Source organism: Dunckerocampus dactyliophorus, chromosome 4 (assembly GCF_027744805.1).
Source record: "Dunckerocampus dactyliophorus isolate RoL2022-P2 chromosome 4, RoL_Ddac_1.1, whole genome shotgun sequence".
NCBI classification, from domain to species: domain Eukaryota; kingdom Metazoa; phylum Chordata; class Actinopteri; order Syngnathiformes; family Syngnathidae; genus Dunckerocampus; species Dunckerocampus dactyliophorus.
In genome coordinates this window covers 18,936,687-18,953,555 of record NC_072822.1, presented here as the reverse complement: position 1 = coordinate 18,953,555, position 16,869 = coordinate 18,936,687, and the positions used below count along the sequence as shown (strand labels likewise).

Genomic DNA, 16,869 nt, shown 5'->3' with positions numbered 1-16,869 from the left:
CCTATTTCAGTTTAATAGTTTTTACAATAAATTGCTTACTCAAAAAAAATGTCTCACTCCCATCTCTTCTTTTTTCATTTTAAAGCTCTACTTAGAACCTGCTTAAATCCAACAGTGCAAAATGTATATTCTTGGAATTTTTGGTCTTAAAATTTTCATCAGGAGTTTATATAATCCTATAATCTTATTTTAGATGTAAAAGACAATTTGCTGTATGTGCTTGGGTCATAATTTTCTGGAGCACTTCAAAAATCTGGAGGTTGCTTTGCATAATGTTAAAATGACACCGCCTCAAAAAATTTAATTCAGTTTTACAAGATATTACTGAAAAAAGACACCCAGAATGTTAATGGATAAAGGATGTGAGGTTTACAAAATTAACTATGAACCATAGTTACATATTATGTTATAGTTATATTATAGTTAACCATAGTTAGTATTACCAGCCGTAGTTGTAGTTGAATCCAATGGTAAGGAATCTGCAGGAGGCGCTATAGCACCATATTAAAGAACGAGATTTTGCATGAGGTATTTTTCATCCAGTCTACTCAAGTCGTATCTGTTTGCTCACGCATGTGTGAGGTCAACATGAAGTGTTGCAGGCATGCAATGTTGGGCAATGCAAATGAACGTGTGTGTTTGTGGTATGAAGGGAAAGCGTGTCGTGTGTCTATCCATTCCCTCTTGCTCAACATTTAGCCTCAACTACGACAGAATCTTGGTGAAGGAAGCCAGCCTGAGCAGACACTGTAAAATGAAAGACGACTGGTAATAGATACATCAATTACATTAATTTTATTCCGACAAACTGTAAGGTAAACAAAACTCAAAAAGGGGCAAATCCGCCAAAGTTTCTGTAATACTGTAAAACCAAAACACATTAGATTAGACTAGATTAGATTAATTGAGTCACAAAACAATGCAGGTGATATATATATATATATATATATATATATATATATATATATATATATATATGATGATACATAATTAATCACATTTTGTCCATAGTTAACTCAGTTAATCGCAGACAGTATTACAGAATGTTTTATCTATAATAAGTGTATATTGATAGATCGTTTTAAAGTTTTTAATACATCTATCAACATGAGACTGGATAATATGTTTGCTTTATGCACATTTTTGTTTATTAAACATTCTGGGGAGGAGGTGATAAACACCTCAAATGCAAAATGGAGCTCGATGTATAAAAAACAAACATAATGCACATCAAGTAGACACTGGTAGGGTAAACTGTCCATCACTGACATATCATTCTCTTCAAGAAAATCATCTCACTAAATACAATTGTGACTAACATACAAATAAAGGTTTGCAAAAACACCCAACAACTAAGGGAGATGATAGCAGGGTGTGGTCAAGTGCTCAAGAACAGTCAGTAGTTAACAGAACTAGGACTGCGCCCATATACTGTGGTGCAGTGCTTCCCAAACTTTTTACAGTTGCGTACCCCTTCAGACATTTGACCTGAAGCCATGTACCCCCTACTCCTGCACACTTAAAAAACATAAACCTTATATATCTTTATAAACTTGAAATATTTAACATAATTGGTTAATTAATTTTATAGTTCATTTTATATTTTGGTTTTCACGCTGGGCTGTGCGGGAATTTAAACACCAATATAAATAACATTTAAATAAATATAAATAACACTCTTTTGTGTAAAATAATCATCAAACTTATTTGTTCATATGATGCACACAGCAATTACCAACTTTGTGTTGTGTCTCCTCTCTGCTCTGTTCAGGCGCACTCATAATTGTGAGTGTTAGGCGCTAACTTTTTTTATTTTTATTCATGTACCCCCTATTTTTATTGGCATACCCATGGGGGTATGCATACCCTGCTTTGGGAACCTACGCTGTACTACAGTCAGGCTATAGCTTATTGTTACAGGGCAGGTCTAGCCTGAGTCTTCAAGATTGATTGCATTGTGGGATGTTGAGTATTGTAACTCTGTGCTTTAGCAGGAGGTGGCCGTCTCGCTTCTCTCTTCGGCCTCCACCGCTGCAGTGCAGCCATGCTCTCAGCGCTCTGGATTTTTTCGGGGCCACTAAAGTTTGTGCGACAAGACAACAACGTTGTATGCCTGTTCAGCCTTAGGAGATCACTGGATAGGCTTTTACACACACTTTATCACACTGTTCTTAGTCTGGCCACTTAAATGATGTGGAAGTATGACACCACGGGTCTTTCAACATCCGTCCATCTATTTTCTATGCCGCATATAATGTATATATCGCAATATTATTGTTTTTTAACAAGAACTCTCGTCACTTTTTAATCTCATGACACCCCTAGTTAGTAGTACCAATAGTTTAGCCTTTTCTCTTTACATTGTGCCCTTTTGCTTTATTTTTCCCATATTTACTGTTTTTTTTATCATTCATTTTTACATTACTTTAAATGAAAATTAATTTATCTTAAATAATAATAATAATTTTATTTTATACAGTGTGCACGGGACAATAAAAAAACTAACTGTGGGCCACAAATGGGCCCAGCGGTTCACTTCGGACACCCTTTGTGTATTATTACTCATTACCAATGTCAAACTTGTCATGATATAACTAATACAGTACTACATTTTCAAATAAATTCTTGGTCATATAATACAACCTGAACTCATCACAAATAGAAAAGGTCATCAGGAGTTGTGGCCTGCTTTCTTGTGAATGAGGTCAAAGGTCAAAATCCTCCTAATCCCAAAATTGACCTTTCCTCACAATTCAGGATTTATAATGACATCAGCATGAGACAAACACACTCAGTATCACTCATGCCATGCACTCATCCATTATTCTACGCTCATCTCTGCCTGGTCACAGGGACTGCAGTCGCCACACTTCCTGGTCTCCAAATACTAGGAAATTGTGTTTTCCTTGCTGAACTTGATGGACCAGTTTTTTACCAGACCTATTGGCATCACATCTTATCAAAATAATAATGTTTTTTCTTATTTGTTTTGGTAGGTATGACTGGCATTGTGTACCAAATAGGAACGGGAAGTGTCATTCCTGCATATCAGGTTTTGTAGGGAAAGTACAGACAACATTTGCACAGATAAGTGACTGACTCACAGTTCTTGTGATACGAGCTTATACTGAGCTCTAAAAACGGCCTGCATATGCCATGGATCAAACAGGAGATGATCTGTAATCCGGATCTGTTTGTATCACATCCTAGATCTAAATTAATGAAATATTCTTATTAAATATTTTGGTCTTTTCATTGTTTAATGTGCTGACAACAAATTCACACAAAAATTATCAACTGAAATCAAATTTATAAACCCATGTAGGTCTGGATTTGGAGTCACACCCAAAATTAAAGTGGAAAAAGACACCACCTGTGGTCTATTCCATTTGCTCAACAGCATGTGAAATTGATTGTCAATCTGTGTTGCTTCCAAAGTGGACAGTTTGAATAACGGCGCAGCAGTTTTGACGGAGGGTGAATTGAGTGTTCCCTTTATTTTTTAGAGCATTGTATATTTGATTATAAGGACGTGTATGAGTATAAAACAATTTCACTGCCAATGTGTAAATGTTGAAAAATATTATTCCAATATAGTCCCATGTCACCTACTTCCTCTGGTGTACCATAACAAGTCATAAAAACAAATGTCTGTCTTGTTTGAGGACAGCAATCAACCTGTGAACTTCAAACCCACTGTTGACGCTAAATGTAAGAGCAGGGAGTGTGGCCCAGAGAGTAAAACTCTGTTGTTTTCCCTACTGAGAAAGCTGAGGGGAGTCGTTTACAAGTGAATGAGGTGTGGCTCGTATCATAAATACATTTTTACAAGGGGGGATTCGAACATGACATACAGAAACTTGCCAGTATGCGAATTGTGTGATGCAAGTTTTTTACCTGTAAATTTGGGTGATGGACTGCTTCGGAGCAGAGGTTGGATCTGTCTATCACTTCACAGTACTGTATGAAAACACCTCTTCTTCATTATTACTGCTGTCATCGCCTCATGACTGATACACAAGACTGTTTTAACTGAAAATTGACCAGAACTGTAATTCTGGTCATTTATTTCCAAATTTGTATTCTGAAAATGCTTCTCAAGCTATTTTTACATGACAGCTATCTTGGAAAGTTTCCCATACACACTACAAGATCAAATACATTGTAATACACATGAGAGACCAGTAGTTGGTCATGACACTGTAAAGAAAAGAAAATATGTGTTTGGAATACCGTTCACTGACATACTGGGCAAGTTCGACTACTTCACAGTCACACAGTAATGGTGGCACACAGTGTGGTACATTTGCTGCAGCATTACTTTGTTCACGAGTCACATTACACACCAATTGCACATATCACATATACACAGACAAAGGGTCTTTAATGCTCAGGAGTCCATGACCTTGTATCTGTGGTCTATGTGAGCGCAGCATGATAGGTCAGCATGATAGGTAACAGACGCTCCCTTTCAACTTATTGCGAAAGTGCGAAAGTCTTCAAATGGTGCAAATCAGTCAAGTAAAATCAGATTTATGATCAGTAATGTTCAGCATGATTTTGTAATTGTGTCGTCACGTTTATTGGTCATTTGTATGCGCTTTCTTTGCAGAAAGGCACCGCCTGGAAACCAGAAGTAAAGTCGGCAATGAAACACGACACCACTTTCCTACTGGTGGAAAAAAGCTTATCAATCAGTCAAAGCATTTGCAGCCATTTGGTTGCAGACAGGGAGAGGTAAGCCAACACTGCCATCAAGTGGCCAACTGACGCTAAAACGTATGTTATGGTTTTGAAATTCCTACACGAGCGTGACACTTCAAGGATGCTATAATATTTTTGGAGTTGGAAACATTCTTTGTTGTGTACAGTACACTTTTCACTGAGGTTATGTTGCGGGTCCATCAGTGAATAGTGAAAATTCACAGTTAATTGAGATTCCCATAAATTTGATTTAGCTCCAGAATCCTTGTCTTTTGCATCTCACATCAGTGAAGCAATAAGACATAAACATGTAAAAATGGTGGGCTTTTTTAACATTGGTACATGTATTACTGACTTATTGCCGACTTAGGGTGAATGAGATGTGTTTTCATTAGAAAAAGCTGCCTATTTTCTGACGGGGAAAAAAATTGGCTTTGAAAGGGAATAATTATATCTATTTCACTACATTTATTATCATACATTTAACACGTTGTTTTCTAAATTTGTATATGAGTTTTTGAATTATACATTTTAGATTTGCATTCTAAGTTATTAGGGTTCATAACAACAGTCAATGTTTTTTACAACGTGCTATCGGCAACTACTGGCCTGGCATGCATATTACACCATTTTCAGTGAACACGAATCGTCGTGATACTGTAGTCAGTTGTGTTTAAAACTATCAAAATCACTATAAAAACTGTTCTGGTTTGTTTTTCAAAATCTGTATGCTAAATAAATAGTGTGATATTATATATTAGAGCATAATGCAAAAGTGCAGTTTTTGGTTGCTTTCTTTGCTAAGTTCCTTCTTCATGCTTGTAGGTGTTAAATGGCGAAGACTGACTTCTAGCTTTGTATGGGAGAACAAGAAGCTCTTTTGAGGATCAGCCTTTATCCCAAACATGTGGAGATTTGGTGAAAAAAAATACTAGAGAGAGAAAAAGTATTGCTCAATGTTCTTGTGTGTAATAGAGCCACAGATAGTCTGCGATAAGTGGGAGAGGGAAAAGCATGGTAAGTATGCGTGAGTAAAGCGGCGTCATCAAGCAGAAGGCGGAGTTGAGCTGCTTTTAGGGGTGGGGCTTGGCTGCTGTAATTGACAGATTATCGCGGAGGGGGCGTGGCCTGTCCTTGCAGACAGAGAAGCACGTGGCCAGGCCAGTCTGCACGAGGGAGCAGCAACAAAGAGCAACCAGTCTCAAAGAGTACACGGGACATCTGCTGCAGACACGCGCGCACATACACACGCACACACACTCACATGAGGGAGTTCACGTTAGCCACACACATGCATGTGGTCTAATATGATTTACAAACACCCACAGAGGATCTTGGAAAAGCAGACAAATAATTATTCTCCAACCACGTGAACACATCATTATATGCAAATTTCACCTTTCGGTCCTCACACACATATAGTTATATATATATATACACACTCACTTTCCACAAGAACCACACGTTCACGTACAAACACTCGCACTCTTGTTTTTCCAGCAGTCATTAAGAGAGCTATGCAAGGGAGAGGTTTTGTGTGTGAATACTGGAGGAGAAAGGAGGAATTTAGACAGGGAAAGTTGGGGGCACTCCACCCTGGGCAAGAAACAAGAAACACATTCATGATGCAAAAGAGCTGCCTAACAGTACAAGAGAGAAACTGAATCAGCAGATTATCCTCTTTTGATTCTTACTAGCTTTGCTTCACTTTCAGTATTTTTTTTAAACTTTTAGTCCAAGTCAAACTGGTAGTAATGCATGCATCACAGCCTTTCAATGTAAATGTAAGAAAGGATTTTCCAACAAAGTTCCTGATTGTCCCAAAAGCACATACAGACATCTTCTGTTAATGAATGCTAACCTGTTCCCCCTTCATACGGGCTCAATATGAGGTATGGTCAATGTGAAGAGAGCAGGGTGGGGATCAACTTTTGCAGAATGGTTTTACACACACAACCCCAGTGCACAGCTTATCGTGCCCCACACACAGCTTATGTAAATGGATAAGCCGTCATTTCCACTGCTAGCCCCTTTATCAACAGTGTTATGCTACGCAAACTGCATGGGTGTGTGTGTTTGTGTCTGGTGGGGCAATATCTGCCTAGTAACTAGACACGGGCTGTTCCAGATTCCCATAAGTAATCCTCACACCCACATACACCCAAGCAGAAACGCAACAAAAAGGGTAAGATGTATGTTTCTGTTGTCCTGACAACAGTGCCACTATCAGCTCCTCACGTGTATCCGTCATGGTTCTGGAAAGGAAGAACTCCCCAAAATAGCCACCAGCATCATAAAGGATACCCACCCACACAAATACACATACACACATAGTGGAACAGAAACCTCCAAACACATACAAACATAGAGGCAGAGCGATTACAGCATATACACGAGGGGGGGATGGGTGATGATACTCGACACCTCCCACTTTCTCCTCAGCCGCCCCCTCCCCACACTGAAACCCATGAACCTATACATGCTGAACAGACATACATTTCACATACACATGGTCCGTCTTTTCTTTTCTGTACAGAGCTGCATTAACACAACACACAGACACACAAAGACCTCAGTGTAGAGAACCCAGCAGCTTTACCCTCCCCCATCACTCCCTGTGCTTGCTTTACTGACATATGAAAAGCTCATGTCTGTAGAACAGGGGAACAGTGTGATCCCATAGGCTACTAGCATAAACACTCCACATTATGAGCCCTATTTACACCTGACTGATCCATCATTGTTTTCCCTCTAAACATTAAACATTAAATGCTGCCTTATCAGTTGATGCCAATAATACATTACCATCTAACTGTATTATCTCATTGAGTGCTCACTTTATTCACAGAATGGTGTTTGCGTTTTTAATGTTTGTAGTGTTGATGTAAATTAATTCCATCCCAAGAATGATAGAAACAAATAGAAATGCAGAGGGCATCATGTCCTATACAGAATAAAGCAAAGAAAATAGTTTGGCTCAAAATCCTTTAATTATTGCAGCTTCTTCACAAACTTGTGCTTTTGGGCCACATTTTAACCTACAATTAAGGACATTGCAAATGAATTACCAAAGGTTCCTATTTAACCGAGATTAAAAAGTCTGGCCAAAACTGACTGGCTGCCTGAGCATTAATATTGATCAGGCTTGGAAGCTTTTGAGCAAGGGGGTGTGATTATGTTATTGCTGAAAATAATTTTTCTAAAGTTGACATATCCTGTTCATATTTATACGGTATATACTGTATACAGGCAAACACAAAAGTGAAGTGACAATGAACAACATTTTGGAGCTACAGTGACTCTTGGAAACCAGAAGGTCTGAGTTTGAGTGCCACTGCGGACAAAAATATATTGCGATTAGATGTTTGACTAATCTGGTTCCTGACTACTGTCTAGGTACTCTTGAGCAAGGCATCTAATCAGCTTAGGAGTTAGGTTCACTCTCTCCTTACATGCCTGTACAGAATGTGTGTGGTCTGGTCCTGTGTTAATAGAGGCAATATTCTCAGGGCATTGATTCGATCGCAACTGGACTGTTCAGGTTGTCTTTGAAGACTTTTGACCTCTCAGCCGAGCAGGCTTTATCAGTTTATGCTCAAAGACTAAATGAGACTGTCCGATCAAGTCTTTGTCGAGTCGAGTAGCAATCAATTCAATGCCATGTGAATACAATGACCTGGATGAATGAGAATATTCACACGGTTGAGGCATTATAATCAGTATAATAAATATTAATCCAATGATGTCAGACCAAGTGCATTACAGAAGAAGGTTTGAGTGTCCATGTTGTTCATCATCAACTTAAACAGCTTTCACTCTGTTGTTTACATTATACTCTGTCATAACACAGGGCTGTGATGAAATATCTGTTATCTTAGCAAACGTATGTGTTTCTTGAGTCTATTATACCAAGATTACGCAACACTGTAGTTATGGAGAGCCCACCACCATGCCTCCTTGTTTACACAGAACCTGTCAATGCTGGCAAAATGCCACCTCAGCTTGTGAATTTATACACAGATCCAGTTTTTTGTAATGGAGGTATGTCAGCAGTTTCAGTGAGCTACTAACAGACACTGACCCATAGTGTTACAGAACTCTATAGCTGCCAATTGGCTTGATATTTTTTTTTCAGTTTCGGTGCAGAGAGAGACGGGACAGAGGAAGGCTGCTCTGGAATTGCTCTGAAACAGGCTACACCTTTTTTTCATTTTACATATCACATAAATACAGTTTTGAAGTGGTGCAAACAGTATCAGACTGTCCCCTGAGTTCCACGAACCCACCGCTACGCAGCACGTTCCGTCACATGGAGTGACACACACTGCCTAAAGAGTGTTTGTTTTCTACAGGGCTGTGCCTGGGGATCATGTTATGTTACTGACAAGGTGGAGGAATACGTTGAGACTTGTCAGACCTGCAGGGCCAACTGACACACTGAAAATGAATGGAATGAATGTTTTTATGTTTCCCCCAAACATGATGAATAGAAGAAATGTTGGAATGGCTTTTGAAAGCATGTAGATAGATAGAAGAAACCATATCAAGATAAAACACATGATTCGTTCAGTATAAGAATTCTTAAATCGTGTTTACCCCATATGTGGTTCTAACACAATTATGGTAAAGAAATACAATGTTTTTTGTTGAGCCCATTTCAGTTTACCCTAATTTCTGCTTAAAATTACGTTCTCAGAACCCTAAATTGCCTTGAAACCCGACCAAGCACAATTTGTAACTGGTTCTTGTAAATACTCCCAAATTCAATGCAGAGGACATTGACCTCAGAATTATAGCTGTTTATCAACTCCCACTACAACTTCTTCACATTACAGTACACTTTACAGTGTGATCACATTTTTCTGAATCTAGATTACATGTTGTACTTGAAGAAATGATGACTGATTTGACAAAAGTGGAAAAATGAATTTCCATTGCAATTTGTTGCCAGTTGAAAGTTGAAAACACCTTTCCTCATCTCTTTAACCTCAGAGAAAACAGGTTTACACTCTCAACGTCAACACAAGCGTGTGCATTTGCGTGTGTGTAAACATATGTAGATTTAAAATGTAGTCAGTCAGGCTTTAATTTTAGATTCTGGTTTAAAAGTTAGAACTTGGGCATAAGGTTAATTTTGGGTTTGTTATGGTATATTATGGTTTATGTGTTGCAGACATGCAGAACAAGTTACATTAGGGAACATCACATGGTCCAGTTCCTCGATGTCTTTGTGAGTTGTGTCTTTTCTTTCCTCGTAGTCGAGATGATGGGTTTTGGATAGCATTGAAACTGGAGCCTTGGATTCTGGTTTAACCACGAGTTAAATGACGTCAGTCGTAATACATGACCAGCCCTTACATGACATTGTGTATAACTTGGGTAATAATGGATAGAAGAGTTATGGGCTACTGTCAGAAACATACACTACTCAGGAATATTCGGCTTTTGGGTGAAATCTTATGTTGATTATGAAATGCACTATAACCTTTACAGGTGAACTTAATTTGACCTTTTGTAAGTGTGTACATGTCCAAATGTTCAGTGTTTCAGAAATTGTTGCACAACTTGCTGCTCTCTAACAAGGGGCTGAATGGCAAAATTCACAAACTGTGTGTGATCCATTTTCTCACAACGCCTATTCTTCCACTGTCAACGGAAAGTGTGCGCGTGTGTGAGAGAGAGAGAGCAAGAGAGAGAGAGAAAGGGGAAGCTTGTTTGTTGTCCTTGTAGGTGGATGACAAGTAGATGTGTAATAAAGGCAAGACGTGTTGTGCGCATGCGCCCGGCTAAACCGTAATAAAGGGGCTCCACGGGCAGCCAATGGCGACACGTTGTTTCACCCGTGACACCATCCGCCACTCCTCTTACTAAAGAAGGAAACAAACATCCACCCAGCAAGAGCTGGAGATCGCCACAGACAGAAGGGACGGGCCTGACGAAGGCGAGGACGGGAGAATTTAACCCATCCGAAGCAGTCTTTTCACGGACAACCAGGACACACTAAGACAGGAGGAGGTCGTGTGCGAGGAGCTGAAAAATACCCCCCCCCCCAACAAACGTCATCTTATTCCATTCGTCTCGAGAGAAACTCCCACCGTTTTTCATCAGGTGATTTTCTTTGATCGTTGTTGGTTGTGTTGCTGCGTTAAAAAGCTTTAAACTGAACGAATTGCGATTAAACGAAAGGGATGTTGCGATTGTACGATAATGGTTGGTCATAGCGACCTTTAACGGTGGATTGAAAGGTCAGGTGGTGTGTGCGTGACTGTCTCGTCAAGTAATGTTGATTCCCCCTTTATTTTCCATTTTTATGTCCACAGTCACTACGTCTTCACGCGGCTTTCAAACATTAGCAGCACTCGAACGTGACTTTGTCTGGTTTTAGGGGGAAAACATGGCAGGGAGATAGCTGGTGCTTGTTACTGTCTCTGCTTCTATATGGCCCAAGCTGGGGGATGGGAATCGAAGCCTGATAATTCCAGTTTACAAGTTGAACATTTGTAGGCCGAATAGTCAAACAGAACGAGATAGTCAAGATTGAATCACTATAATAAAAAAGGATTCTATATAGCCTTGCCAACTGTTTGTATTAGTTTATGCTATAGTAGAATTCGAGGTTTGATCGGCATGTAAGCTCCGAAGCTATTGTGACTGCTTTTAAGTGTGATTTTACAGTCGTTTGCATTTGTTATTCTGACACTCAGGATATGTAAAATGTTTGAAATAGTGAGGAATGGTAGACACTATGTCCAAACAGGAAACAAGGAGATTGTAGACAAAGGGAGAAACAAAGGCAGTAGAGATCTGTCTAGACTGACTAAACATTACTACTCTCCACTTCCTGTTTCTGTAATTGTTCAAATCTTGTCTGTTTTTTAAAGTATAGTCTTCCTTTTAACAAAACAACCCAGCTGGCTCTGTTCTGTCCTTTAGTGTGACTCAGTAGTTTTCAGCCTAGCATGGTCTGAAATATGAGTTGAGCTTGCAATTGATAATCGCTTTAGTCAACAAAAGAGGAAGACCAACCCCATATGATTTTAAAAGAATGGTTAATTTACAGGGGTACAAACACGGATACAAGATAGATTAACGTCCAGAGTGCTTCGAAAGGAATTTGAAGGGAGATGCTGGAAACTCCCCAATTTACCAACATACTGTATAAGTACACTTTCCGTAAATCTGTCATTTTGTCTGAAGTCCAGTCTTTAATTTCTGGTGGAAACATTAGTGTGTGGACATAAAATAGGACATGCTTGACGTCTTTAAGCTGTTTATGAAAGGTTTTGTCAGAAGGTGTGATTGCTAAAGCAATACCCAATGCTGACAGCTCAGTCCAACTGTTGTTCCTTTGTTGCAATAAGTCCTCACATGGTTTATCTGACAGTCATGCCTACTTATGAGTGAAAGCTGACATTTTTTGTGACTAGTGAATTTAACCTTGGTTGAAAGAGTCTGTAAAGAACGGAGCTCTACACGAGTGCTGAGAATTTTCACCAGTCAGCAGATGAACACGTGACACAAAGGGAGAGAAGGTCAAAGTGGGCTTTTCCGAGGAAACCCTTTGTTGACACGCGTAGCAAGCACGAGGATTGGAGGAAGGGTGGTTTAAGATTTAAAAGCACTTGATGAGGTCAGGATACCTCTGCTGTGCTGGCAAGATATTTTGAAACAACTGTTGGCCTCTTCTGGAATATAAAACTGTTCGACCCCGTTTGTGACCGTGACCAGAATATTGACTAGCCTCACAGCTACGCAAGTGAGCAGCTGCCATGTCACAGCATAACAGGGTGAAAGGTTATTTAGGAGAGAAATGTGATCCTTTTTCCACTGTAAGATGGTTGTTGTTTATCAGTCAGGAGGACGCCCTCTAACTTACACCTTCCTGTGTGCCCATATATCTGCATGCTCATTCATCAAGGGCTGTTCGAATTGTTGCGTTTCCCATTACACAACTTCCGTTTGTATTTCATCACAGCGGCGTGGTACATCTGCGTCACAGGAGGACTAAACGGTTAGCCAAGAGAACGCGTGTGCAAGGGAGGGGGTGAGTGGATGTTTTTGAAAGGCCTTGTGTAGTAAGAACATTGTAGAGTGAATTGTCACATGGATTTTAACATGACTATTATTATAAATCCAACCAAATTATTTCCTCCGATTTTCAAACTTGAAGTCGCTTAAATGCTTGGAGTGTTAATTCTGGTTGTGTGGTTATCACAGCACAGTGATGATGATTCATACATTGCATCTAGAATCACTTGATGTTCCATTATACAGAAACAACTCTTATGTTGTCATAGATGTGATGCGTCTTGAGGGTAATTTTTTCAGGATGACAAATGGTGCGTCAGATGGGGTTGGGGCGGGTGGGGTTTTGTCGTCTAAGACCGTTAACAATGCAGAGTCAATTTTCAGTTTGGTGGTGAACATTGTGCTTTCTTGGACCAAGTGTGGTCAAGCCCAGTATTATAGCCCTGGGTTAAGGACGAGTCAGGCGAAAGAATGTATTTTCTCACACTAAAACACTCAGTGTGTGTGTGTGTGTGGGGGGGTATTAATCCCACTCACCCGGTCTCTCATCTTTTCAGCAATGGCCCAAGAGACAAACCAGAGCCCGGTGCCCATGCTTTGCGCCACAGGCTGTGGTTTCTATGGCAACCCCAGAACCAACGGCATGTGCTCTGTATGCTACAAGGAACACCTGACACGACAGCAGAGCAGCGACCGGATGAGTCCACTCAGCCCCATGGGTATGTCAGCACGCATCAATATACCAAAAGGTGGACAGCAGTCTGATTTAGTTTAATTAGCTGCAAACACAACCTCTGCTTTTATAGCTCAAGTGTAAAGGAGGAAGGGGCATTGTTTTGAAATTCACACAGCTCTCCTTCAGCGTGTGTATTTTCCCAGCACCCTTTGCCCTCCCTCTGTTTTTCCAGTGTAATGAAAGACAGCTGTTTTTCTTCATGGCAGTGTTCAAGGTTATAGTCACTTGAAAGGTCAAACATGGGAGTCACCCTCAGTCATATCTTTTATATAGTTTTGAGTGGCAAAAGAGACCCAATACATGGATTAAATATCTAATACTAATTATTTCATATGTGAGTTATGTAATGAAGTCAACATTGTGCTCTGGCTCAGCTGCTAGTCCTACATCAGAGGCCTCCGCAATCCAGAGACTAGAAGCCAGCCTTGCTAAGGTCGATGCCTCCCCTGCCTCGTCACCAGACATGTCTAGGTCAGTTCCACTCGTGCAAATAGTTGACAGACTTTTTTTCTGTAAATTGACAAGTGAAGACACACCTGCTTGTCTGACTGGTTGCTGCTCTCCTGTTTTTGCCTCATGCTTTTCCCCATTTTACACTTCCAGAACTGTTCAAGGATCTCTGCCTGTGACTCAACAAATGACAGAGATGAGCATCTCGAGAGAGGACAAGTCAGAATCTCTAGAACCTGGTACATATTCAAACATTCAGACACACTCGTGAGCAGACATATGATGCACGTGCAGGTTACAGCTCACACGCAGTCTTCTTAGGAGCAGCCCCAATCTATTTGTGAGGCCATGTTGCTTTCCGTCAACTCAACTACAGGGTTTTCTTGTTACCTAGAAGGCGACACTGTCTAAAAATAGACCTGTTTTAAAATACCTCCACACCAGAAGACATTTTCAGATTTGCAACTGGCTAGCAGAAGTTCTCACAGAGCATGGCAGAATTTTTGTGCAAGGACAGCGGGAAGTAATTTAAAGAGAGCCCTACACTAATTACTATCTGAGTAACACGGAGTGCTGCTCAGGATAAAGGTATATTTAAAGGATAAACGTATATTTACTTTGCATAGTAAATTACATTCACATTTTCATGATGATGTTCGTAGAAGAAAACATCTTAAACCGTTACTAGTTGCGAAAATCAAGACATTCATATTTGTGACTTCTCTTTAATTGTAGTCGTAAACCAGCCAGCTGCCTCCAACCTGACGCCTGTAGCTTCTTCTAGCAGCGACGATAGCAAAGAGGACTTGTCCAAACCTAAGAAGAATAGGTGTTTCATGTGCCGCAAGAGGGTGGGCCTTACAGGTGAGTGTTGGGGAACCTGGGGTTGTTTTTTAATAGTCTCTTGTGGCAGTTATTGTTCTAAACAGTTTTCTACTTATTCCGCTTCTAGGATTTGACTGTCGCTGCGGGAATCTCTTCTGTGGTATCCACCGGTACTCTGACAAGCACAACTGCCCTTATGACTACAAGGCTGAGGCGGCCGCCAAAATCCGTAAAGAGAACCCCGTAGTGGTGGCTGACAAGATCCAGAGAATATAAATCTAGCAAGGCAGACAAATGCAAGTGGCAGTGACGAAGATAACACCTTTTTGAAAAAGACTCAAGTGTTTCACCTTTTGAATTGAGCACTGGCATGTGTGGCCAAGTGAAGATGGAAAGGACTTGATTTACAAAATGAAAACCTCAAAACATGAAAAAAATCTGAGGGAGATGCATGAATGATCACTTCTATCCTCTTTTGATTAATCCAGTTGTTTGTTCTATCTTATTTTCTGTGGTGTGTCTTTGCCGCCATTAAATCTTTTTTTTTCTTCTAAGAATACATATTGTCTTATGAAGAGCAGCCCAGAGTTGATGTCCGAGATATGCTGCACTCTTCTCACCTTAACCAGGCGCCATTCTGTGCCAAACTAGTAATTTGCTCAGACCCTGTCATGTGTCAGAAACCATCAAAGAATTGAGACCACGCTGGAGCAGCGTATAACTGTCCCCCAAGATGTTGCACAAGGGGCTCTGTTACTTGTCTCTTTCCCGGCTTTACCTACCTCACAGCTGCTCTGTTAGCCTCATCATCTTCCTTCTTTTTCCCTCTTTGTACTCGTCCACTGTGACCCCAGCAGAGCAGCAGGTCACGTCTTGTCCGCCTCAGTGACCCCTCTGATCAGCATTCTTATGTTGACTGATTGGTTTGATTGTGATGAGGCTTGTTCTTCAATTCTGGAGGTATAGTGCAGGACAGGGACAAATATTAGACTCCACATTTCACTGAAACCCTTAAAGTGGGCATGCTGGGTAATAGTGCAGTGGCGGGCTGGGAGGGTGGAGGCCTCAGCTTAATCTAGGCTGCAAAATCGAATGAGTGGAATTAATGCACGAGTTTCCTGTCACATAACAGTTTCCAAAAATTGGACTCAGTCTCGTTGTGTTTCAGGCATTTTTACTTGCTTGCTGAGACTTTTTTTTTTCCCCTTTCACATCAATCTCATACTGATGTTGGCGCATGTATTGAATGCATTTGTGGAATTAGGGTATGTGAACCATTTTTGTTTTTCCTTGTTTTTATTCATTTTAAGTGCGCTAACAACATGTGTGTGTGTGTGTGTGTGTGTGTGTGTTGTCGTCATCTGAGGAGACACGGTTTATCAGCACATGTTTACAGAGCTACAGGAGCATGCCAGAGCTAGATTTATGAAAAATATACTAGACAACCACAATTAGATGTAACTTCTCATCTGTCAAAGCTATTGGTCTGTCTCTGTGTGTGTGTGTGTGCGCGCGTGCGTGCGTGCATGAGCACATGCCTGTGCAAAGTGTTTCATGGCTGCCTGACATGTTGTACGTGTGTGACTTGTGTTTTCACCCTATGTGTTTTTCATTTAAGGCAACTGTATGTATCAGTTGAGTTTTTCCTTTCTGATTCTTAGTTATATGCAAATTTGTACAAAAATGAAAAAAACAACTATCTTGATATTTATGTATTGCATATAATCCTGCTATCCAGCATTACCACAGAATAGTATCATGTAAATAAAACTGTACAGAGACATTACCAAGCTATGTTGTGTGTTTAGTGTGTATCAGCATGTTAAAATCACTCATACATTATATATTTGAGCATATAAATGCAAAGCTGCAAGGAAGTATTTTCACCTGAGCCAGAAACAGATGACCGAATGACGGAGCACAGTGTTCTATCCTCAGTCAGGAAAGATAAAAAGCGGGAGAAGAACAGCTCCTGTGTACCCTGTCGCCTCTCAGCTAACCCGGTCACATTGAACGTCCTCAAGTTATTACAGGGACCTGGCAGCACACACTGAATAACATTGCCTGTGTCACACTGAAAGTATTAATCCCGTAACACGGGAAGATAAGAATTCGGTTGCAATCTA

The 16,869-nt window shown here is 40.3% G+C and overlaps 1 protein-coding gene across 1 annotated transcript; it reads left to right on the top strand.

The window, feature by feature from the left end:
* The first annotated feature begins 10,547 nt into the window (after positions 1-10,547).
* On the top strand, positions 10,548-16,529 carry zfand5a (zinc finger, AN1-type domain 5a). The gene is made up of 6 exons (XM_054774887.1): positions 10,548-10,812; positions 13,290-13,451; positions 13,843-13,939; positions 14,072-14,157; positions 14,654-14,782; positions 14,871-16,529. The coding sequence occupies exons 2-6, from the start codon at positions 13,292-13,294 to the stop codon at positions 15,017-15,019; spliced, it is 621 nt and encodes a 206-aa protein (XP_054630862.1). The 5' UTR covers positions 10,548-10,812; positions 13,290-13,291; the 3' UTR covers positions 15,020-16,529.
* Positions 16,530-16,869: the final 340 nt, after the last annotated feature.

What these genes read in the sequence shown, in the direction of transcription:
- zfand5a (XM_054774887.1), top strand. Translation starts at nt 13,292, where the DNA reads ATGGCCCAAGAGACAAACCAGAGCCCGGTGCCCATGCTTTGCGCCACA. An exon ending in GAGTCCACTCAGCCCCATGG is followed by an intron (nt 13,452 to 13,842) that starts GTATGTCAGCAC and finishes GCTCTGGCTCAG; the next exon opens with CTGCTAGTCCTACATCAGAG. An exon ending in TCGTCACCAGACATGTCTAG is followed by an intron (nt 13,940 to 14,071) that starts GTCAGTTCCACT and finishes TTACACTTCCAG; the next exon opens with AACTGTTCAAGGATCTCTGC.